General features: G+C 38.9%; 1 protein-coding gene across 6 annotated transcripts in view; it reads left to right on the plus strand.

Moving 5' to 3' along the window:
• Window positions 1–299: 299 nt before the first annotated feature.
• The window catches only part of PRR16 (proline rich 16), a 237739-nt gene continuing 211796 nt past the window's right edge, over window positions 300–26242 (plus strand). For 3 of the 6 annotated variants that reach the window (XR_005255525.1, XR_005255524.1, XM_038125880.1), the window contains exon 1: window positions 301–690. Coding sequence is in view for 2 of the 6 variants with exons in the window: in XM_038125880.1 (XP_037981808.1) it covers window positions 529–690 (162 nt within the window). In the remaining 4 variants the exon portion in view is untranslated. Of the gene's footprint in view, window positions 691–3342; window positions 3411–26242 lie in introns of all 6 variants that reach the window. The other 3 variants (XR_005255527.1, XM_038125881.1, XR_005255526.1) reach the window with 3 other exon arrangements.

Consider the following 26242-nt stretch of genomic DNA (forward strand, 5'->3'; position numbering starts at 1 on the left):
GTCCCGCTCCCGCGGGGAGCTCCGGGGAGAGACAGTGCCGCGCACCCTCTGGGAGATACAGCACAGTGCTCTCGCCCCCACGGGCCTTCAGGCGCCGAGGAAGGGGGAGAGCATCTCTTCCGAGGAAGCCGCCCGGCCTCCGCCGCCCCCCAGCAGCGCGGGCGCTGGGCGCTCCTCCCCCGGCTCCCGCTGCCGCCCGGAGCCGGAGCCGGGGCTGGCCGGGCCGGGCCGGGGCGGGCCGGGCGCGGGCGGCGGCGCGGGCGGGGCGAGGCGCAGGCGCGGCGCACGGCGGGCTGCAGCCGGGCCCCCGCGCCGCTCCGGGAGCCGATGGCAGCTGCACAGCGCGGCCGCCCGGCGGAGCGCGGCGCGGCTCGGCGCCCCCGGCGCGGGATGCGCGGGCGGGCAGGCGGCGGTGGCGGCAGCGGCTTCGGCAGCTCCGGGAGCTGGAGGGACGGGGCCGGGCGGCCGGCGGCCGCCGCGCTCGCCTGACCTGCGTGCCCCGCTGGCCGCGCCGGGCTGCCCCGAAGGATGTCCGCCCAGTCCAAGGGGACCGCATCCTCCTCCTCCTCGCCGTCCGAGGGGCCGCCGGCAGCCTCCAAAGCCAAGGTGAAGGAGCAGATCAAGATCATCGTGGAGGATTTGGAATTAGTCCTGGGGGACCTGAAAGATGTCGCCAAGGAACTTAAGGAGGTGAGAATGAAGGGCTGCGCGGTCGCACCCCCCGTCCGCCCCGTATGGGGCAAGCGCCCCACCGCCCGCAGGCCGGGGTCCGGCTTCCCCCGGAGCTCTGCTGCCGCCCCCAGGCTCCTCTTACCGCTTCTTCACCGCGGGTCGAGCAACTGGTGTCCAGGCTGGGCGCGGGGCAGCTCCCGGCCGTGCCCTGGGGCGGGCGGCTGGGCATCGCTGCGCTGCCCGGCGTCCTGGAACGGGCTGGAGCCCCGCGTCTCGGGTGCCGTGCGCCCCGGGACCGCCCATGCTCCCCACGATTGTGAGGTGGCCATGCTCGAGGACTTCCCGCTTCAGGGCACCCCTCAGAATTTTTTTTTTCCCCGGAGGGAGCCTCTCCTGAGAGGTCTCCGCTGGGCGAGGTTGTTCTGGGGAGCTGCGAGACCCGCAGCACTGCCCGATTCCGGGCTGAGCCGCACCGGCGTCCCGGCCGCGGGAGAGGAGTCAGGAACGACCCTGCTCCCGCTCCAGCGAGTTAAGTTTTGGGCTGCGCGATGCAGCGCCGTGCTCGCCCCGAGCCGCAGCAGCCCTGCTCGCACCTGCCCGGCGGGGAGGGCTGAGCCGCCCCGGACCCCGCGCACCCGCCGCCCTTGGCGCGGCGAAGTCTGCTTCAGCCTCTGCAGCCTGCTTCACCGAGAGCTGAGCGCCCTGCTTATCGGCCCTACCTGGCACGATTGCCTTCGCAATCTCTCTTTTGCTGGTGGCGGGTCTCGTCTCCTCTAGGTTAATCTGCAGGCAGAGTGCGATTACCGCGGGCATGTTCATAAACAGGGAAATGCAGTAGCTGAAGGAAAAGAATTTGGCTGTCCTTTTGGAGATTTCCTTTTTATCTTGATTTTGCTACACAACTGGTCGACAGATGGTTGGATTATGCACCGAAATTCAAGTCCAGAATCTCTGTGTATTGCTTTATAATCCTATATTTGACATTTATAATAGGCTTCGGTTTTTTTGCCATCATATATTAGTTTTCTATTTTAACAACATTGTCAACAAGTTTCTTTCAACAGTCTTTTGCCATCTGAGGCAGTCTGAAATTCACCCAGTGCTTTATATAATGTTGAAAGATGTATAAACACACGGCTCACTAATCACAGCTGTTAGGCTCTTTTTTCACCCACAATTCCAGATTCCTCCTTTTTTTTTTAATATATCTATAATTTCTCTTTTTCTTAATGTTCTACTGTCTACGCTTTGTAATTTTTTTAGGTATTTTGAAATGGAAATAAACAATATTTATAGAGCAGCTCTTTAAACATTTCTAAGACCGATAGCGTAAACTGGCTTCTGTTGCGGCAGAAGCACGTTTTCAGGACCTGGAAAGGATGTAATGTGTTCTGTCCCGTGAATGTAAATCGTTCCCTGCACGTAATCAGTCCTAGCTTTCTTCTAGAGAGCAAACAGGATTGCTGTAAGTGGAGATCGTACATCATCATTTACTGTGGCATGTTTTATCTAAGCAAACTTGTCCGTTCTGGTTGACTGCATCTGTAAAAGAGAACTGGATTTACCTCTGCTTGATAGGGAAACCTGTAGAGAAATGGAGCAATAACTCTGTTAAGTACTGTGTACCTGTTGAAGGGTGCAAGGATTGCCAATAGCATCTGTTTTGAGTAAATGAAGGTATTTTTATAGAAAAGATAGTTAAGTTAAATCTTGTTTCTGACTACACATGAGGTTTTTAGTAATGCTTTTCACCAAATATGCCTTACAAAGGTGATAGCTCTGATACTCCAACAAATATTAATTGCATACATATACATCTGCTTCATTGAAATATTATCATTATGTATTAAATACACTTTGTGTGACATTTATTTTGGAAAGTCTGCAAAAGTTTGCCATCTGAGTATCTTTAGGTTGTCTGCCTTCATAGGATGGGCTAAATCAGCACAAAAACATAACGGCAATGTATACTTTTTATGTAAAAGTGTTTTATGTTAATTGGTGATATTACAAGCTGATAACCAGTCTCTTCTACAGGTTGCTTGTAGGTATTGGGAAGAAATGACAGGCTCTTTGTTAAAGCTTACAGGAAGTTAGTCTATGGTCAGTTTTGGTGTATTACACATAGAAATATGGCTGTGCTTCATGTAGGTTCCCAACTGCAGGACCAGTCAAAATAATGAAATAGAGGATGTAAGTTCACACTTTTCACTTTCACTGCAAATTCTGTATTTCTGGAAATGTTGCTGCTATTTTTTTTCTCCAGAGTGTTTGCTGCAGCCCAGCTGTTGAGCTGCAACCTTTTCTGTTACTTTTTCTTTTTTTTTTTTTTTTTTTTTTTTTTTTTTTAATGAGTAATATTATATACTGGAAACAGCATTTCATTTTTTTATTACTATTTAAAAAGTTTTCAATTCTGCTACAGTGGTAGGGCATGAAGGTTTTTTAGCCCTTTTTTGTTTAGTTCCAGTAATATTTATTTAGTTGTGGTATAGAAAATACTATGGTACTGTAATTTTTTTTGGTGATTTACATAATTTTTAAAACACTTTCTTTTCTTTTCATGCCTACGTATTTGTTACCCTTAAATATAAATTATAATTACTCTTAATGGAGCACTTAAGTTATTGTGATTGACTTCATGACTACCTTTCTCTCTTCTTTTTTAAGATTCCTAGTCAAAGTACTGTCAAAATGAAACACCATTTTGTTGCTTCCAAATGAACTGCTCTGTAGCAGTAAGTAGCATGGCTGTACAGCACTTGTATGTTTTACTACATTTAGCTTGTTATGCTTTACTTACATTAGTATATTTGCATCTGCCCTTTGTTCTGAACCTTTTTCTGATTAGTTCTTTAACATTGTTTTATGTTTTTAGCAAGAGGATATTGAGGGGTGAGTAGAGGATGGCGCGTTAAACCCAGGTGGGCAAACCATGAAGTTTATAAATATTCTCTAGAATGCATGCAGATTAAAACAAATACATTTTAAGAGTTACTGTGTCAGATGTGAAACATCCCTTTCTTCCCTCCCTCTCTGCCCCTTATTTATTGTTCTGGTCTGATTAGGCTAAGGTAACCACAGAAGATTAAGGATGGAGGAGAGAGGTTACTGGGAGACATAGAAGGATTGGAGCAGTGCTGAGTCCAGAGCCTGAGCTAGTGTTTGGCTACCCTTCTCTAGAGTGCTGTTCATTTATGAGAGGCTTGGATGGACCATTTTGTCTCATTGTGTGGATGTGTAGCAACAATGGGATGTGGTTTTACATTGAAAAATGGATTTGAAATGGTTTAAGTTGCTGTTATTTGATGAATATTCCAAAGAAAAATCAAAGGGGTGCCAGAGGACTGAATAACACTTTCTCTTCCTTTAGTCCAGACTATTTCAAAATTAAGTTGGTGGAGCCTTAAACTTTGGTTCTCCTCCAGAGGATTGAATGAAAGACCTTTTTTCACTGGAGTTTGTATACAAAGATGGTTGTTATTATTAAGTCTTTTTTCGAACTGATACTTATTTGTCTAGTACCGAAGTAATGTACTATTGGAAATCAAAAGATGTGTGCTAATTAAACTATTGTAAAATGCATGATGTAGCCCTCTGATTACTTCAGACAGCATTGTAGGGGATGTACATGTACACCTGTGGACAGTAGGGCACAGAGATTTATATAACCTTATAATGTTAAAATAGTTTTTAAACCTTCCTTGCATTCACATTTTATGGTAATGTTACACATTTCTGTAGTCTTGTGCTTGTTTTCATGAAGGAAATACTTAACTAAATAATTTGATAAATACTTTTTGTAATAATAAAAATTCATCTTGCAGAACAAATTCCTGGAAGTTATGTGTGAGACATTTGCATAGCTTTTAATTGGCTAAATATGCTCCAACCTTTTATCGAAAGGAAGCAGCTGTGTAGCTATTGCCAGTGTTTAGAATACTCCAAAATGGTGGTGCAGGAGAAACAGAAGCCCTCACAGGCTTTGACTCTGATGCCTCACACGCACATCAGTGAATTTCCAGTCATTTGAATCTACCTCCTCTGCTTTAAATCCTGTGAAAATGTCTTGCTGACAGAATGAGTACATAATCTTCTGTCATCTCACTGATGTGTTTATTTTCTGTAAAGATATGATCTATATAATTTGGGCATTACCTAATAAATATTTTCTAAGTGACGATGAGACTAGCAGATATCAACCCCCTCCCGCAAAACACCATGGCAAAGTTCATTATAGGATAAACGACCTGATTCCATAAGCAGGCCACTCATCACTCTCTTAAGTGAAGGGTGGTCATGTGTTCTGTGGTTTCAATTTCTGGATCAGGACTGCAGAAGTGTATTACAATTTCAACCACCAGTTTTTTCCATTCTATTTCTGGTTTTTTGTTCTGGTAACTATCCAGATGGCAGAAGGTACTTCAAGTTCTTGCCTATTAAACCAGAAACTAGGAGGCGTTGGGTCCACCAACAGGACTCAAGCAGCAATACTCAGTCACTTATGAGTATCTCTGATGTGCAAGCAGTGAAAACACCAATATAAAAATGTTTTGAGTTCACATTGCTGCATGAAGATGAGGCAGGGAGTTATTACAGCATAGATAGGGGAAATACTATATAGAAACCTAAGTAGGTAGAAAAATAGCAAAATGTTTTAATCCATTCCTTCTTCTCCTGATTCTTGCCCCTTTGGATTCTGTTCAGGTGTCAAGGACCTGCAACACTTTCTTGCTAGGTAGTGGCAGTTGGAGCTTTTTTTGCATATGCATTCTCACCATTAGAAATCCAATTAAATGCAGATGCTCTACTTATACCTGCATGAGGGATGCAGACCCTTTTAACAGTGTTCCTTCTGGAGTCTTTTCTTCCGTGCATACACTGGCTGCATATGCAGATCCTGGTCAGTAAGGTGTGTGAGGGTCTGAAGCTTTTTAGTAATTTTTTTTTTGCTGTGGCTGTGATTGGGATCCCGTTCATGTACCAGGATCAAGGTGTTGCATGAATAAAGGCAGTTGCCATTCCAAAACTTGCTAATCTCTCTAGTAACAGATTTTTTTTTTTCTGCTTTATTAGTGCACTTATTCCTTTGTGCCTGGTACAATCATGTACTGTACCTGGATGTTTGACTGCAGAGTATGGTTCATTATGTAAGAGAAGCTCTGCACAGCAGCTTTATTGTGATCTGCCCAGGGGTCAAGGGGTTCATAAATAGTCATTGCAGATAACTGTATTGTATTTTTTTCTTTCCATTTATTTCTTGTGGTCTGTGAAACATTTGTACAGTTATAGACAATAAAACCTGCAATGAACAAAGATAAAACTCTTACGCTAGTAGTGTCAATTAAATGAATGGAGCTAAAAGGTGACTGTGAACCTTGAAAAACCCCGTGTGTTAAGGCTGTCAGAAACATTTATATGCTGGTCCATGACAGGTGAGTTTGCTCCACATCTTGATTTGTAACCATGTCTACCAAGAGTCAGTAATTGTATTGTGTAACCCCATGAAAAAAATACCTGTAGAGAGTTACTTATTGATATCAAGATACTTGACAGAGAGAGGCACACTGCTAATTTGTGCTACCTATTTTATGTTAAAACTCATATTAGCTACTTCATTCCTTATATGTAATCCTAAACTCTTGATAGCAATGTGTATTGCGCAGTTAGGAGCTAAATAGAGCATATATAAGTTCAGTTTTCAAATAAAAACAGTACCACAGTGGAAATATGTATGTTTTTTCTAAAATTTGAATTTCACACAGTCCGTGCACAGGACCGTGATACAGGAAACAGAAATAGTGAGGCACAAACTTTAGTCTGTTGCAGTTGGATTTTTTCCATTGACTTTGGAAGGAAGAAAACTAAATTTGAACGATGGAAATTAGTTTTGGGTTGCATAATTTTTATTTAAACTTCCAAATTTAGAGAATTTAGTTGCTGCTACGCATGTGTATGAGTGTATTATGCAACATCAATGACTTGGTTAAACAGAATCATTGAAGCGTTGAAGATTATTGACGTTTTCTTCTGGCAATGATACAATGTTTCTGTTCACATTACTCACCTTGGACAAAGTTCTGGAATACCCCTCCTACTTCCAGTAAAAAAATTCTAGCCAAATTACTGCATATGTTGTACACATGTGTTGTATACAACTAATTAGTACCACTCTTGGGAGAGCTGTGGGAGAGGTGCAGATGTTGTCCCTGAGTTTAGGGTGGTTTCCCACAGTGCCTGTTTCACAATACCTTTGTGAATGAGCATCACTATTCTCTTCCTATTTTCATGCCTTTTAGAGTTGCAAAATATTAATGGCTCATAGTCTTCTCTTAATGTTATACTTGTTCTTTGAAAGGCTGGTGAAAAAAACTAAATGTTCAGTAACCTCACAGGGTAGCTCATGTGTATCTTGTGAAGGTTTCTCCCTTTTCTTTTTCCTTCTTCAGCAGAGGTTGCTGCTGTGAGGCAGAGAGTAAAGGGGTCTAATTTGCAAATGGACTGCTTTCTTTCCCACATAGCCTTTTTCTGACAGCTGTGCAGATTATCACTAACCGACCTAGTTACCTATATGTAGACAGGGCTTTATTTTTCTTAATTAGTTGGGCTTTTTGTTTGGTTGGTTATTGTTTGTTTGTTTTTAATAGAAGCAGCAAATTGCAGTTAATGTACATTGTTTTCTTGATGAGTAAAATGCTACCTCTTATTTAGGTATGAATGTGTGATAAAGGACTACAGCCTATACGTACCTCCTAATTACAGCTCCTGTCCATCTCTACACAAAATTGACTGGTCTTTTTTGATGCTGTGACCTGCAGTGCTTAAAGATGCCATTTATTACTGTACCCAAGGGAGGAAGAAAAGCAGACCCTGTGGAAAGGCTGAGAAAATCCTCCAGCAGATCTCTTACTACAGCTTCCCTCTGTCAGGTTGTGTGTGTTGGATGAGTGGCGTGACAGAGCTTGGCGGCTGAGCTGCTGCCATTCTGGTTTATTTTGAAATTGTTGCAGTACAGCTGATGGGAGGCAATGAGGAGCAATTTCCTCTGAACAGCAGTAGTACCATCAGTTGTTGCTTCTGCAAAAACTGTAGTGTGTTCATGCATCTTTAAAGGTTAACAAACCCATCCGTTGTTTCATGCAGCATGTGCCACATTGCATTATGAAGACTGAGAGCCCTGATGTTGAATCATTTCCAGATTTCATTGAAGATTATTTCTCAGTAATGTGAAAAATCCTGTAATTTTAAAACACTTTTAATTTTTTCCCTTTTTTTTTTTTTTTTGATAAATCCACAGCCATTATTCCAGTGTTGGACCCATGATGGTATTATGTTCTTCTGTTTGTTATGGTCTGTGACTTCAGTTCTTTGACTGAAGAGCTTCCAGGTAGAAGATATCAGAGTAAGACATCCTTACTTGCAGTGCAGTCATTTACCTTGTAGGTAGAAGAAGATGATAAAACTTAATACCTTGGAAAATAGTGTGAGTTTATTATGTATTTGTTTAGTTTATTAGGTGAGGTGAGCTGCAGCAGGTTCCTAGACTTCAATGGGATACAAAAAAACTTGATTTGAGCTTTTCATTCAGCTGCAAAACATGAGATAAGTGTACCAAAATTTTGGTATCTACTAACATTTCATACTTTACTGGAAATGTCACTGTATTAAAGCGGGCAGCTTATGTGGCCTAAAAGATATAGAATCTATAAACTTAACAAAGTGAGCTTCTCCATTATAATTTCTTGGTTCATATCCATGTAACAGTGTCCTTTCTATATAAAATTATATGTGAAAAGGTGAAGCATCAAGGTCAGTATGTTTTTTCTTTACTGCAATGTAATAAAACAAAGTGCAATTCTTTCTTTGTATGCTTTTTCATTGAGATTTTCAGCTAAATAAGTGACTGAAATTTCAGTAGTTATTGGACAAAGAGTTGAACAGAAATTTCTTAATACAGAACTACAGGCTGGTTGGATTCAAAAGGGCACCTAGAAATTGTCCAGATTGTCCATTCAAGAGTCAACTAGAGCAGGTTGCTTAGGATATTTTTCTTTAATATCTTCAAGGATAGTGTCTCCATAACCTTTTTGGACTGCCTGTGTCAGTGTTGAACCACCCTTTTTTGGTCTTGTGTTTAGGCTGAATTTCCTGTATTTGTAATTGTGTCCCTTGTTGTCTCCTTTACTCCTAATCAAGTATGTAACTTATACTCCAGTCCCTTCCAAACCCTTTTCTGGACTAGCTCCAGTGTGTTCAGATCTGTCTTATGCTTGGGAGCCTGAACGTGCACACAGTATTTCATATTTAGATTCAAATAATCAGGCATATATATTTAGTTAAAAAGCTGGGCCACAAACATTTGCTTCTGTCAATAAACATTTCTTTAGCTGAAATTTTAAAATTAGCAGGAGAATATATAGTGTACTTTTTCATCAAAGTTGGGGTAACAAGTGGTTGTTCACTTCTCACTGCCTGTGATCTGAAGACAGATTTTATTAAATTTCAGACAGAAATAAACAACAGATTTGCAGTATAGCTCCCTATATGAATATAACAGGTGCATACATCAAGGGCTTGGAGCTGGTGTTAGAGACTGCAGCCACTGGAGCCTCTACGTCATGTTACGCAGTGATGATTGGAAGGAAGGGCTGCAGCCTGTTCTGCTTTTATTGGAATGCTACTGCTCTCAAAACATCTCTACACTAAACTGTGATATATGCTTTTCTTCACCTTCAAATGAAATTGTCCAGGCAAACACAATGTAATTATTCAAGTTAACTTTGTGAACAATTTAGATTAATTTTGCCTGTCTGCTTAATTTTCACTTTCATTTTCACTCTACTAATCTCATAGTAATCTTTCCATTCCTGTGAGGCTCTTTTTTTTCTTTTCCTAACCCTTTTCCTCTTTCTCCCTCATAACAGGTTCAGGTGTTTGTGTAACATTATTTACCTCACTGCTAGGAGCTGTCAGACGTCATCTGAGTTCTTAAACATTAGAGTGCTTGTCTCTCCACTCTTGTAAGTTGACTCATGCAAGTCAATATGAGAGTTTCAAGATAGTCCTAAAATTTTTAGGCAACTGACATTTATCTTAGAATCTCAGTTGTTCTCCTCTCGCATCTTCTGCATGCTTCTAGGAGATTCTTACGTGTAGGCTCATTGTTAGTAATTGCTTTTAGTTCATTTTCTAGTCTAATGTAGATAGAAAGTGAAAGCTGTTGTTTGGATTCAAGTTAACTGGTTGTTATTACAGCAGCAAAAGCCATCCATGATAGATAATTTATTTTCTAAATTTTGCTTGATCTTTTCTCAAAATACTGTATAACTGTTCTCTTAAATTAATGATTTTCATTTACCAACTAAACTGTACTTTATTCTCTACGTGTTTTTGCTGACAATTGAAGAGACTCTTTGAATGAGGTAAGTTCATCACAGGAGATGGTCTCTTCTAGTGCTAAGAAGTTTATCTGTGATATCTAGGGTGGTACAGTCTAGACTTACTCGGCTTTCAATGCTTATAGGTAATTTTATGGCATGTTTCAAGGTTCAGTAAAGCTATGGCATTTGGATAAAGAAATAACCTGTGTATGAACACAGTGTTTAGATAACTTAACTTATTAAGACTAGAAAACTATACAAGTATATCTACCTCTACTGAAATAATAACTTTCTGTTCCCAGAAATCAAAGTACAGCTGGTGGGGTGAACCTGAAAGAATTTGAGAAAGTGGTTTTTTGACCTGTCTGGAATGTTCCTGCTCAAGCAAAAGGAGGAGGAGATTATGATTGTTATTTTTTCGTGTTCCCTGTTGACCATTGGTTTGCATGTGCTTGTTTTTCAGTTGGTGATTATTTGATTCTCTCTGCTAAAGAAAAAAAATCGTAAAAAAGAGTGCTTGGATTGTAAGGGCTTAAATCATATACAAACACTTATTTATTTTGTTTAAATGTCCTAAATCTTAGCAAGCAGAATGTTTTCTGATCTGATACAGCTTTGGTTTTGATAGAGCTGTGCCATCTTGTATTAGCTTGGCTGTTGTCCTTAAGCAGTGCCAGTCATTCCAGACATTTGATCTATATGTTTATGTGCAAAGTTGGTGTCTTGGATTCACATGCCTAATTTTAGGAGAAATCAGAACCCCACTATTTGTATAGACAGTAATGTGTATTAATTGCAATGATAAAGTTCCCATTCTTTTATTTAAACCTGAAATTCATGTCATACAAAAGAATTGTTGTCTAAGATTGATTAAAGCAATACATACATAGAAATTTTACATTTAATATCAGGTAACTTATGGAAATGCCATTTAAAAAATCTAAAAATGTCTTCTACATTTTAAAAGTTCTTAAAGGTAGTTTTGAAACTTTCTCTTCAATAATGAATCTTTTCTGGGTGTTTATGGTAAGATTGCAAGTACGAGAGGTATGATCCTCATAGAAGAAAACTAACTGTATTTCAATGAATGACAGCTGTGTACTATTTCTAGGAGATGAGCACTTGGCAGGCATCATGAATATCTACTTCAAGTTTCTAACAAATTAAAAAAAATACATCAGCTCAATCAAAGTCAGAGTTTATTCAGTGTACATCATCTTAGGAACAGAAGCTGCTTTATGATAATTTCTACAGAATATTTCATTTACCTAGTTATTTTTTCCTATAATCTAAAAGTTTATATCTGGCTTAGAATAAAAATTGTTTCTGAATTTTTATGCTCAACAGATGTTAGTCAATCAGGGGCATAAAACAGGGCACTAAGATAAAAATTTAATAAAGAACCCTCTGGATTTATTCTTTCTTTGGGAAAGTGTAAGTAAGTTTGATGTGATGCTTTGTATTATGGAGTCAAATGTAGTTAATAATAATCTGTTATGAAGAAAGGAAAATCTTGTAGGTCATGTGAATAATTTGCTAAATGTGAAATGGGCTTTTGTTTAGGTTTTGCAGCTTCTGACAGTGACATCTCATGTTTTAGGAGTGATGCCCTGGCGTTGTGTGACGGCTTTTCAAATGGCTTTTGGTTTTTTTATCACAATCTTTTAGAAGAGTGGCAAGGCCCAGAGGGAACATTTGGAACATTGTTGATCCTTAATTTTCTAAAAATCAAGTTTTCATTTAATAGCAGCTTTTTTTTTTTTTCCTACAGGCAGAGTACTTCTGCCATGTTCATCTATTATTTCTTGGTTTAATTTACTAATCAAGAATGAGGCATCTTTTTTGTCACTCTGAATTACAGATATGATATGTCTTCCTTAAATGCATCATTTCTTGTACATAGTGAAACAAAATTATCTGTTACATAAATACTGACACATTGCAATTAAATCTTGATCAAGTGGATTTTATAATGTTAAATATCTATTTTGAACAGATTAAATTGTTTCCTTGCTTTTTGTACAGTAACTATAGATATGCAACACCTCTATAGAATTCTTCCTTGAAGAATCTAGTATTAAACTGGTAGCCTGTGTGGCTAGGAGACAAGACATCAGCATTTTGCTTTCTCCTGGTGTAGTGCTGTAGGTGTGTATATGTCTTTAAGGTTTTCTTCCAATGGGGGAGGTATTTTATGAGACTTCACATGCTTTATATAGCAGATTGCCGTTTAATGCAGACAGGAAGTTTAATAGTATGTTTTTTGTGGCTGGAAACTGTTTAATCTAGGCCAATAATTCCATTGGATAAACAAATAAATAATGACAAATAAATAACAATACCAAGATTGTAGCAGTTTCTTTTTGCTAATGTTGCCACTCACCTCTGGTAACTCTTGAATATTTCTTCATTTAGTTGTTCATGTATGTTCGTACCTTAGTAAAGAATTTTTTTTTTTTTTTATTTCTTTGGTAGACTCTTTCCATTTGATGAAAAAGAGCTTTTATAGCTCTATTTTGCTTGACTTGTTCTTCACAGGAATGTGTACAATACTGTAGGTTAGGTGTAATCAGAACTTTGCTGGAACTGTATTTTGGTAGATTCTGAAGTTTCATTTCTATTTGGTGAGAAATCGCCCACTGGCAGCCATTCCATGATGAACCCTCTGCAAAGAGCTCTATGAATTTCTTGACTTCCAGTCTGTAGCACAAAGATATTTAGTTTCTCCTCATGGTTTTGATAATGCACAAGAGGAATTTTATCCCACTTTTAAGTATTTGAGAGATTTACTTCGTGCCTTGTGTATTGTCTATTAGCTGTCCTGCATCACCAAATTTTCTGAGAGCATTTGCAACTTTTGTGACATGGTAATTAATACAAATAGTGTATGACATCAGCCAAGGTCTTGTTAAGGAGTTCCATTACTGTTTCTTCATGACCCAAGTCTATTGCTTGTTGCATATCTGGAAAAGAAATTAACTGTAAAGTGACCAGAAATCCATCTGGACTTCTCTTTTCAGGCAGTGTGTACTTAAATTGTAGAACATCTTGCTGCTACACAGTATGAAGAAATATGAGTTTTTATCCATTGAAGATGAGAGCAGACAAAATTAAGGAGAGGGCGTTCTCTAAAGCCATAGAAAAGCATCTCTGTTCTTCAGCATCTCCTTCTACCTAGACTTAGTAAAGCCTTTGACACTGTCACCCACAGCATTTTCCTGGAGAAACTGGCTTCTCCAGGAGTGCAGTGGGTGTATTAATTGAAGGGTAAAAAACTGTCTGGATGGTTGGGCCCAGGGAGTGGTGGTGAATGGAGTTATTGGTCTCCAGTCACCAGTGGAGTTCCCCAGGGCTCAGTGATGGGGCCAGTCCTGTTTAATGGCTTCTGTTAACATCTGTATTTTTTAAATGCAAGACCTCTTTATGTTTAAGGCTTTAAAATTGTTTATTTATTTCCATCTAAGTGTGTTAATCTACTGTTATTATATGCCAGGATTTCTATGATTACTTTTTTTACAGGGTCTGAAATGGTCTGTATGTGTGTAATCTTTTATTGAAGCAGGATTTGTCCTGCTTTTACCTCAGGAATACTTGTGTATTACCATTAGCAGTGGTAATGTTGCAGGTGTTAATGGACATATTTGGAGTTGGGAAATGCCAGTACCCGTGAATGAGTACTTTACTGGACAATGAAGTAGGTTCTGTGGACTAGGTTCAAAGACTTCTAATTACCAAGCATTTTTATGAAACAATGATTACTATACTGTAGTGTTATTAAATTACTGTTCCAGCACTATATATTAGAGAAGTTGAGCTTTCAAGGAGATGAGTTGAAAAAGGCAAGAAAAAAGTGAAGGAAACTGATATTGGTCTACAAAATCAGAGCAATGCCTGTATGGTCTGGCAAGGAAATCTGAAGCGTCAGGGTGACAACCTCAGAAAGATTTTCACTGAAGTTTATCCTCGCTTTGTTATCCTTGCTATTCTTATTTTTTTTCCTGCTTGCTGTAAAAACTTTCTCTCCATAATCATGAATTGCCACTCTTATTTTCATGAAAGAATATGCCCACTTTTTTCCACATTGGTAGTTGTCTACTATTTTTTGTAGACCTATGTTTCTATTTCTTTTGGGATTCTTTTGTGAATATTTTGTTTTTTGGATATTCAAACGTCGCATTCTCTTGCATATTGCATCGTTAGGAAAGCATATATTGTGGTTCTGAATTTCCTCTGTTTTTTCATACGATGATTATTTTCCAAAAGCATATTTCAAAATGCCTTTTTCTCTTTTCCTTCTCCTTTCTCCCTCCACCTTAGAATAAGTGCTACTTACAAGACTTACGTTCTGTCCTTATTTTAAGATAAAGTAATGTTTCTAAACATTAGGTGTCCTGTCCTGTTTTGTTTTGTGGCAACACCTTAATACTCTCATCAGGACAGTTAACTTTCACAAGGTTACCTGTCTTCCTGGAGGGTTAGGTTTCATTTGGTGTGAAACCATGGCCACTGGGTAACACCCTGTTGGGACTAGAGTTTCCTGTCTAATAATTTTTCCCCCATTTCCGCTCTGTCCAGTCTTCTGGCCTTTATTTCAGGTTCTGCAAAATGTTATATCAGCATACCCCATTAAAAGTAAGAGTAGTAGTAGTTGAATACAGCAATTTAAGTGGTATTCTTCTGTGAGGGAGTGACATTAATAATTTGTCTTTGCATGTTGACACAAACCTACTCTATCTGTGAAGTAAAATAGTATCAGAAGGACCAATTTGCTATAAAACACTGTATGTTCATGTCAAAGGAGCACTGTCCAGAAAGACTGGGTATATTTACAAATGCACAAAATTCCATTCTGGAGAGTTTACTTGGTTTTATTACTTTATTTTTGCTTTGAAGACAAATGTGGTATTGTAGAAAGTGTAACACAGAAAGCTGCCAGATGCTTCCCATTATAAAATACCACCTTCAGTTATTTTGTTAAGGTCAAATAGCTCAGACAGAATTTTTCAATGCCGGGTTCTGTATCATGCTGTTATTATTTTTTAAAAAGCCCCTTTTCTTTTAGACTAAGTAGCTGATCTACTTCAGAGCAATAAGCCTGGGAAAACGTCATCGTTTTGATCATGCTTGTTATCTTCGTGCTTGAAAGCTTTCCTCCCACCCCCAGCCCCCTGCTGCTTCCTTTCTGTACTCTAGCAAAGAACTCTAGCCTTTGCTAGAGTGTAGTTTTTTGATCACAGAAGTCTGTCTGACATGACCAGGGGATGTAAATGTTCCCTCTGAGCTGCTGTAACAAGATTCTTTTTTGTCTCCTCCACTCCTGAGTAAGCCTTGCTACTATGCTAGGCTAAGTTGGTGGATAGTTTCATACCTCCAGTGAAAAGAGAAGGTTGAAGATAAACTGGGCTTAAGATATTGTGATGCACCTAAGTTGCATGTACAATTTGCCTTTGCATAAGGAAAAGTTGTCATAGAGGGGTGGGAAAATGACTGTAAATGAGATACCAGTGCAATAGTAAAGTTGTGACCAGAGGTGTGCATGTTAGATAGCTCTTGGAAGAAGAGAAGTCTGACTGGAAGTTTGAGAGTTTTGAGTGGAATCCATGTACTGAAGTCTCTTTTCTTCAGAGTGCTGAATTAAAAGACTCCCAGTGTCCTGGATTTTCTTGGACCTTGACCTATAAGTGAATGAAACCCTCTAGTAACAAGTGCCTCAGTCTTTCAGATCCCTCATGTCATCAGTGTCAGTTCTCTTGTTTCATTGTACTAGCGGTCTTATGGTGATCTACATGACACAACTATCAGTGTAGTATCAAATGATGGAGTTGGTCTTTTCCTCTGTTTTGGTTTGTATTTTCAACTAGGAGATGCAACATAAACTTAGGTTATGTACTCTTGAAATTGTTTCTTAATTAGTTTTGATGGAGTTTTCAGTTGCATTCCCATAGATGTTTTATGTAAGACTGCCTTACTCAGTGTATTTTGTGATGGTTTGTGCTTAGTAATTAGCTGTGTGATACTATGCCACTATAATTATTTGGTGTGATAGCCCTGCCTTATACATAGCATGACATTCAGGGCTTTTCTGAACGAAGAATTAATTCTCTATTGGCATTTTCTGTGATAAATGTCACTGTGGTGCTGGAAACTCTCATAAATGTTTAATGAGTTTATTTTCATAATACATTTATGAGGTGAGGGGGTTTTATCTTCAGTTCACAGATACAAGACTGGAGGGTGGCAAATATGAGTCAGTAAACACCTTATTTTTCTATGTATTAAAGACTTTATGGATCTCCTTACTTCAGCTGTAGGAAGTAGGTTTATAAGTGACAAATCAGAAACTAAGAAACATGCACCTGCAAGATAGGTACAATTTTGATGTCAATTATATCCTATGGTACCACCAAGCTGTGTGACAGAGGCAGCGGTAGGATCAGTGTATTTTTGACCCCCTGCCACCTTTTAGGGATTTTTAAAAGTCTCTTTTGCTTTTGTATCTTCCAGAACAATAATTCAGAGCTCTCATATGAAAAGATACTGCTTCAGTCTCAGGCCAGCTTGACTTTTGGTGTTCAGTCACATTGGTCTTGGTTGAAAGTCCTAAGTCTGGACCACAAGTACATGTGTCAGAAGCTCCAGCCAAAATTCTGGGGGCAATTTTGTTTATCCAGCTTTATGCCCCAATATTTAAGGTTTAGACTCCAGTAAAAAGGATACTAAAGATATGCAAAATTTTACTAATTAAGTGGTCCAAGAAAACTGAAACATACATAATGGAAATCAACATCTAAAACCAAATCCCTGACTGAAACGAGGCTACTGTAAAATGGTAATTTCTGAGATGGTTTATGCAAAACAAATCCACAGCTAGCTGAAATTAGCTAACAGAATTTTGAAAAAGTGTAATTGTTTGTCTATCTGTTAACTGTTTTCAGCTGAAGCGCTGTTGAAATCAGTATGCATTAGAGGAGACAGTACCACCAAAAAGCCGACTGAATTTTTGTGAGGAGATTTCACCTTTCTATTTAAACAGTCTGGTGTAATGGAAGGTGCCCTGCCTATGGCAGGGGTGGGGTGGACTTAGATGACCTTTAAAGTCCCTTCCAACCCAAACCATTCTGAGATTCTGTGATTGTCTTTTCATTATTCTGTGTTCTCAGAACCTTTTTCAGAGAAGGATCTTGTAGTGCTCATGTAATGTTCACTGATCTCAAAGGCATCAGGTATAGCAGGTAGCTATTTTAAAAGTATTTCAGAATCTGAGGAGTCTAATCAGGCTATGGCAGTATATTCAATTATGGTTGAATTAAGTAACTGCAAATATTACTTTTAAATTATCTGAATTGCACAGTTTTACAAAATCAACATTTTGTCCTACTGGTATATAATTTTTTGTCTATAGTCTAAATTATATAAATTTCCTTGTTTAAATTTCTGTCATTTTGTCTTATTTATTAAAGATAATCTAAACTATTTTCATTAAAAATGTATCATTCTTGACAAAATGTGCTCTTCTTTTACCTTGCTAACTAGATCAATAATCACCTTCAATTATGCTATGACACTCAAAGAGAATATTTTATTCCTTCCTTATGGATGATCTTGGTCCGTTTCAGAAGAAACGTTAAAAAAAAAGTGCAATTAGCTTGTGCTTCATTATAGCATGTACTGTGAAAACTGACTGGTTACACTCTTTTATTGTAATTTTAACTAAGCAAAGCCATCAAGGAGCTAGGGTAGATGCTTTTTAAAATTTAAATTGAAATCCTTGGGAAAACTAAGCATATTGGAAAAAGGAAATACTTTCTATAGGTGAACTGTGTAACACACTCTGTGTTATTTCCATGGTACATTTGGTTTCCATGCAGTCTACTTTTTATGCAATAAAAGAACACCAAAAATGAAAATACTAATGTTTTCCTCTTTTTGTCTCTGGTAGTCCCTTTCACTGGATAATATCAACATTTTAAGTTTTTTTTTTTTGTAAAGGCAATGAAGCTTCTGGTGTAATACACCATGATGAAAGTCGCTGTTTACCTACTGCTCCAAATTGGTTTTCAGTCCTGAATTGTGTTGCAGCAGAAGTCAGTGATGTATTATTTTGTTACACACATGTTGCAAGACTCTTCACAGCTTCAAAGTAAGGGAAAAGGAGGGGTTTTTTCCCTAAGTTTTTGTTATATTTAGAGGTGACGAATTGCTAGCTTACATATAGCTAAAATTATGCCTAAGTCAGCAGTTGAAACTGAGAAACAGATTATATTATTATTATGTTGACTTTTATATAGCTTTTGTGTTTTTACATTAGGGTTTTAAGCAAAACAGTTTAGCGCAGCTTTGATATGTGTGTACTGCTGGCTGTTCTTTGTGTACACAAATGTAAAAGTACACTGTCTTACCTGTTTGATTTCTTTTAAACATTTCTTTCAAACTGGATCCTTTAGTAACCCTTCTGCATAATCACTGTGACACTGTTCAAGGTCTGGCATGTTCAGAGCACATTTTTCAACTTTCTTGCTTGATTGTCGATGTCCTTCCATTGCATGTGCATCTGTTCAGATGCTAGGAGGACCATTTTTGCTGTTTAATTAGCTGAATAAGAATTAGTTTTAAATTCAGTGTTAAATAGGAATTGTTGTTACAGCGACCATACAAGACCAAGCCCCGGCTCTGGCTCTGAACATGCGCTTCAGTAAATTCTTCTCTTTAAAATTATTTTACCATCTAAATGTGATTTTAAATTTGAAACTAAACTCTGAAGTTAATAATTTTTCCTTGGTTGACCTAGTTTTGTGTTTTATTACCAGTACAGTGCACCTGGAAATACCTCCTGAAAAAGGATTTTGTAAATTAAATGCTGTGTAACATTATAGCCTAAACTCAGCTCTGCATCTGTGCACTTGGTTTCACTATATTTCATGACCTCACCAGGGTGTTGTAAAAATAACTGCAGTGAAGATTGTTAAATGCCTATATATTATAGTAATACGAGCCATGTAAGTGCCGAACATAGATAGATAGACAGATAGCATTAGTACATTAGAGGTTTCCTTGAGAACACTAACCACATTAAGTGCCAGTGTTCTCCTATGTAGCAATGTTAATTGGCAATTTTTGGCAGTTGCACAGGCGCTAATTACTTTTTAATAGAACCAATGGAAGAAAATTTTCCACTAAGCTTTTATGGATAATTATTGCAATTTTTATTCCTTCCAGGAGCTTGAAACTTTGCTCTTACAGCATCCATCAGATCTGTCTTGCAGATAAGTGGTAGCATTACAGCACATGCAAGATTGTATTCTCTAGCTTTGTACCATCCTTGTTTGCCTTTTAAATGATACCATTTAGAACCTTCTCCTCCCTATCAGAATAGTTTCAAACTCTTCAAACAGAGAGTTTGTACAAATAACGCATAAAGACATTGCTTTGTCTTGTTCAAATGCATACTGTATTTACACAGTGCATTACATAACAGCTGCATCTGTAGGGTCTTTCTGCTGTAACCAGAGCTTTTGAAGCGAAGCTTCGCAACCATGAGGATTAATGTGCTGAATTTGCCAATGTCTGCCTTTCTATGACTCATTCTCTTCTTATGTATTGATGTTGTGTTCAAAATAAAAAGAAGAAATCATTGGATGAATGGTCTGAGAAATACAAGATACACTCAAGATGCTAAGCATTAAACCATGTCAAAAGGTAAATGTGTGATTGAAGTTATTGGTATTCTTATGGTTGTTGCCGTTATTGGTAGTAACTTCTTGCAGTTATTGGTATTTCTTATGTCACCCTTCTGTCAAGAGTTTGTCACAGTTCACTGGGATTTTGGTGTAGTACTCATTACATAATTTTCATAAACCAATATGTTATGCCTTTCCTGTGGTAAAGAGGCTAAACATTTGTGGTTTTGGCTGCAAAACCCCAGCGTGGCTTCAGTATTCCTCATGAGTAAAGTATCTGTGTAAAGAACCGGGCCCAGTCCGGTTCAGTAACTTTATTGGTGATCTGGATGAGGGGATTGAGCTCGCCATTAGCAGATTTGCAGATGACACCAAGCTGGGGGAAAATGTTGATCTGTTGCAGGGTAGGAGGGCTCTGCAGAGGGACCTGGGCAGGCTGGATCGTTGGGCTGGGCCCAACAACATGAGCTTCAACAAGAGCAGGTGCCGCTCCAGTGCTTCAGGCTGGGGACAGAGTGGCTGGACAGTGGCCAGGCAGAAAAGGACCTGTGGGCCCTGATTATCAGCTGACTGAACATGAGCCAGCAGTGAGCACAGGTGGCAACAAGGCCAGTGCCATCCTGGAGTGTATCAGCAATAGTGTGGCCAGCAGGACCAGGGAAGCCATTCTTCCCTTATACTCAGTGCTGATGAGGCCCTACGTCGAGTGCTGTTTCCAGGTTTGGGCCTCCTGATTCAGGAAGTGCATTGAGGTACTGAAGCTTGTCCAGAGAAGGACGATGAAGCTGGGGAAGGATCTGGAGCACAAGTCCAAGAAGGAGCAGCTGAGGGAAAAGATGTCTGAGTCCAATCCCTGACCTAACACCACTTTGTCAACTAGGCCAATGAGTGCTACATCCAGGTTCTTCTTAAACACCTCCCAGAGATAGTGACTTCACCACCTCCCTGGGCAGTCCATTCGATCACCCTTTCAGTGAAGAAATTCTTCCTAATGTCCAATGTAAATCTTTCCTTAGAACTGTGTCTCCTTGTTCTGTAGCTAGTTGCCTGGGAGAAGTGACAAACCCCCATCTGGCTAGCTGTAGAAAGTAATAAGGTGTCCCCTGAGTCTCCTTTTCTTCAGGCTAAACATCCCTCAGAGATCTTTTCCAGCCTAGTTGATTCTCTGATCAGGTCTTCAACCTTAGGAGGTTTCTTGAAGGGCAGCACCTTTAAACAGATTTAAATAAACACAAATTTAAAAGAATATTGAGGTTTGTACTGGTCAAATTCTAGTACTTTATCAGAACAGCATTAAGATAAAAGCAAGAGTGTTTTGGTGGTTTGTGGGCAAGTAGGGACAGGGTGTGCCAGTCCATCCACTCAGTGATGATTGATGCGCTGTTCACACAGTTGTCCTGTATTTGGCTCCCAAATACACCTCTGACAAGTCTGACTGTTTGAAAGATTACCAGAATTTGGACATTTTTTTTTTCTTTTTATTCTCATCGTAATAATTATCCAACCAGAAGGATTAGAGGAGAGCCAGTGTTTATATGTGAAGTATTAATCATAAGGATTTTGTTCTTAATGTTGTTATATGCAATAATCCAAACCTATACACCTTAAATTATAAATTATAAATTACATCATGATATGAAATCATGATCACAGAGTAAGAAACCCATATTTTAATTTCAAAAGTAATTTTGATGTTAGCGAGGTTGAAGCAATGTTTGCTTAGAGACCCATTAAAAAGATCTCTTAGTGTTCATGTGTATATGAGGATGATGCATTTGTAATGTAGTGTATACTCATTCTCTTTTCTAGTGCTAGTTGATTCGCATTAATTGTTCCCCACTGCTTCTTTATCCCTTTCTATATGGTTATAATTACAAAAAAGACCTCATCAAAACAAACAAAAAAATCACTTTTTTCACCTTTCCATCCCAAACCATCTTTTTCACTGTCCTTACAACTTAGTGATTGAATAGTCAGGATCACAAGCCTTGCTTGTTCTTTATATGGCATTCATTTGCACATGTCAGGGGTTTTAAAACTGCAGCTGCTTATGGTTTTGGTCAAGATGAAAAAATATTGTTGTTCTCTTGAAACTTAGTAAAATAAATAAAAATGCAAGTTACAAAGTTTGTTTCGCTTTCTGAGCTTGTGAGAATAACAGAATTGTAATCAGTTTGTATTGAAGTATTTTTTAGTCTTTTAGGTTAGTTATTCAGACAGACGGAGTCGAATAGATGGGAAGGATCAAGAACAGCATGGAGAGAAATGGCTTCTAGGGAAAGGAGATGTTTTTAATGGTTGGAATAGATGGAGTGTAGCTGAAATAACTGTGTGAAGTTACCGTCAACTTTGGGTGTTACTAAGTTGATTGCCTCCCTCATCTCCTGGTGGTAAAAACAACTATAGATGGTTCAAAGACATGATTTGAATAACCAGTGCAGGACTGTTGGGAAGATGTGCAAATCTGAAAAGTTCCATTTTCCAAGATCAGCCAGACATAGACATGGAGCAGGAAAGCATAAACACCTGTCAAAACAGACAGGTACAAGAATTAATGTAAAACAGAGGATGAAGAATGATACTCCTTATAAATCGCTCTACATCTTGTAGCAGCTTAATCCAAAACTCTCTTTAATATCTGGATGTTGGGCTAAATGGCTAGCAAAGGGACCAATAATGGTATTATCCTCAGCAGCTGTCTTCCCATAACTCATAATTCCTTAATAGAATATTGCAGAGTGCTGATACATGTAGAAGTTTATTCCTCAGAACAAAATCCTGACTGTATGATCAGTGCCCACAGTTGGATGTAGTCCAAGGCACTCCTTTCAGTTCCAGGCACCCTAATTATGGACCCTCATTAGAACCACCTGTACAGTACCAGATCTGCTGATGCCACTGTTCTGCCACTTTTCCTGCAGTCTGTGTGTGGAACAGGGGTATATGAGGAAATTTGCTATATTCTTGTGTAGCACTTTAGGTGTTTATTTGCCATTAATATACAATAGATTTTGTGATGTGTTTTTGGAAGTAGGATTCCCTTCTACTTTCAGAAACTTTGGGCATGCAGAAGGGTCTTAATTCTGTACCAAAGCCATTATTGTTTCAGATATGAGTTTATCATTAATTTGAAACTGAATTCAAAGGCAGTTCAATTTTAGTTCCAATGAAGAGATGAACCAGCTTATAGTTCTTAAAAGGAAGGATTTCTTACAGTAGTAAAATGCTGGAGTTTGTCACTCATGGAATTTTAAGCCTGTAGGTAACAGCAAAGTCAGGACAGGGGGTATGTTTCAATAACTGACATAGTTTTCTAAATTTGTGACTAATTTATTAGAACCTATCAGCATAGGAAAGTCTAAATTGCTGATGCCAAGTCTAAAGAAACTCTAGCAGTAGTACTAGAATTTTCTGTGTTTCTGCTAATAGATACTACATTCTCCTTTTCGTTATCATTGTAAATTTATTAGGTATAAATCTGCTGCATATTTTTTTAATAATAATTTCAATGAATTTTGGGAGAATTAAAAATGTAAAATCATTTTGTAGTCATAAGTCTTCTTTGATGGTTCAAAATCTGTGTTTCTCTGGTTTTGATGATAACTACAAATCTTGTGATGAGGCAGCCACTTGTGGACTCTTCTTTAAAAGACCCTTAATTAGATTTAGTCTTCTTAATTTTATCTCATTAAGTACTAAATAGTTTGTCTCTAGTGACTGTTTAATAGTCTGGATGATTTAGATTGTATACTTAGTCTTTTTTGGCCCTTGCCTGAGATAAGAGAATTACAATGGCTGCAGAGGTTTCTGATTTTTTAAAATGACAGTTCAATTTTAAGACAATACTGAAATTACTTTATTTCAGGTCTTGTGAAATATGTTCCCTTTGAAAACACAATAATTTATTCTATAAATGTTAAAATGCTAAGAATTTATAATGCTATAAATATATTTTCTGGGGATTTCTTATTTTATTCTTGCATTGTTCTGATGACAGTAAATCTACTTGACTGAGAAAGGAAACAGCCTTTGGGGGTTGACCTTGGGAGGCTGTTAGCTGCTCTGTCACTCTCCCTCTTCACCAGGACAGGCGAGACAACAAGATGGAAAAGCTTGTGGGTCAAGATGGGAAGAGGAAGTCACTCAGCAATTAACATCACAGACAAGATCAAAACAGACTTGGGGAAAATAATTTAATTTGTTTCCAATTAAAAATGTAGAGTAGGATTGTCAGAAACAAAGGCAAAACCTAAACCACCTCTCCCATACCTCTTCCTTCCCAAACTCAGCTTCACTCCCAGCTATTCTATATCCTCCTTCCAAGTGGTGTGGGGGGTTAGGGTTGGGGTTAGGGGGTTGGTAATGGGGTTGTTGTCAATTCCTAATTTGTGGTTCCTTCTCCTATCTCCTCATGCACTTCCCCTGCTCCTGCTTGGGTCCGCATCATGGGATGCAGACCCTCAGAAATAGACTGCTTCATCAAGGGTCCCCAGTGGGTCACAGATCATGCCAGAAAACCTGCTCCAGTGTCGGCACCAGGCTGCAGCTCTTGCTGAGACCCTTCTCTGGCACAGATTTGTTGTGGGTTGAAGCTTCCTCCAGGGCTTTTTCACCTGGGGTCCTCCTGCAGATGGGTCTCTGCTCCACCAGGGACCTCCATGGGCTGCAGGTTACAGCTGCCTCACCATGGTCTTTGTCATGGGCTGTAGGGAATTCTCAGATCCAGCGCATAGAACACCTCCTTTCAGCAGGACCCATAGTGATAGGACAAGGGGTAATGGTTTTAAACTAAAGAAGGTAAATTTTGACTAGGTATAAGGAAGAAGTTTTTCACATGAGGATGGTTAAACTATGGAACAGGTTTTTCAGAGAGGTGGTAGATGCCTCGTCTCTGTAAACAATCATGGTCAGGTATGAAGAGGCTCTGAGCAATGTGTCCTAGTTGAAGATCTGTCTGATCATTGCAGGGTAGTTTGACTAGCTGACCTTAAAAGGTGCCTTTTACAATTGATGATTCTGTGATCTTGGCTGCTGAGCTCAGCTGTGCCATCCAATTTAAGGATTCCCTCTTCATGTGGAAAAAAAAATTGGAATCATGTCTTATCAATGACATGCATTATTTCAGTTGCATTATTACACCCTTTTGTATTATTACAGTCGATATTGTTGATCTAATTCAAAACAATCTAAGATCTTTGCTTTTGCTGACTAATGGAAAGTTTGCTAGGTCAGTAGTTGAATAATGCAAATTTGATGTATGCTCAGCCTGCTGGGCTGATACCTGGCGGGTTTCTTTTTGGTGTCATGCAAGATTTTCCCATCTCCTTCAATGGCATTAGTGTTATAGCACCCTTGGTAATTTTTCCATAAATATCTTCTTCCTTCAAATTTAATATAATTATAATTTTGGTTTTTGATTAAAATGTTAACAAAGCTTTGACTTATAATTCCCAGTGAATTAGATATCTTCAGTGTTATTACAGTTTCATTTTCAGAAGGACATTTGGATTGAGGTTGCTGTAGGTGAGAAGCAGGTTTAGACAAATGCTTTGTTGCAGCTTCAGAGGAACATTGCAGATTTCTTTGCAGAAGGAACTTGTACTTTGGAATGTGGCACTCAGCACTGAACTGATGGCATTACGCCAGGAGCTAAGAGACTCTCTTTGGGCATGAAGCTCATTCTGACTTGCCTGAAATGTTATCTGTTCTCCAGAGACAGAAGATTGTCATTATTAGTATAAAACTACTATTTTAATTGGTCTGATAATAATAAGCTGTTAATGTCAGCAGCCTGAACAACATCAGATTCATCAGTCCTTATAAGAAAAACACTGACACCTTACAGGAAAGAGAAGTAATATTAAATCAGTTGTGTCACACTTCTTTCCAAAAAAAAGTGATTTTTAAAATATTTTGTGACTGGAAGTGAATTTAATTGATAATTGACTGATTTTAGAGTCCTCTAACATCAGCATGGTAAGGCAGAAGTATCTGGAGCAGTAGAGGTGAGGAGAATTTACAGCTGGAAGCAAAGTCAAAAGAGTACAATGTGTAAATTTCTGAAATAGACAAGAAATGGCAGTTATAAACCTTTATGTGTGACTCCTTGAGTCCCTCACTTGAGAAGTATATACAAAGTATTTTATGTTGAGCAAGTACACCATTTTTTTGTTCATTGAGTGTGTTTATCTTGTGAGCAAGTGCATGCTACAGTATTGTTCAGGGGAGCAGATCTGAAGCATTGAGTTATTCTGAGCCCAGGATGGGATGAGAGCAGGAAAATGAAATGGTCTGGCCTTTTTAAAATTCTTAAATGGGAAATATTTTGGTTCAGGAGGAAAAGGCAAAAGTGAAAACAGCAGCCTTTTGCTTCAGGGACAACCTGAATCTTGCCACCAGGCTTCTTCAGTTTTGTATGTGTATTTACCCAGATGCTTAGAACAAAATACTGAGGCTGGTGGGTGGAATAGACTCACACAGTTGGGTGATAAAGGGAGAGGAATCCACAGATTG

The sequence above is a fragment of the Motacilla alba genome, chromosome Z (assembly GCF_015832195.1).
Source record: "Motacilla alba alba isolate MOTALB_02 chromosome Z, Motacilla_alba_V1.0_pri, whole genome shotgun sequence".
NCBI classification, from domain to species: domain Eukaryota; kingdom Metazoa; phylum Chordata; class Aves; order Passeriformes; family Motacillidae; genus Motacilla; species Motacilla alba.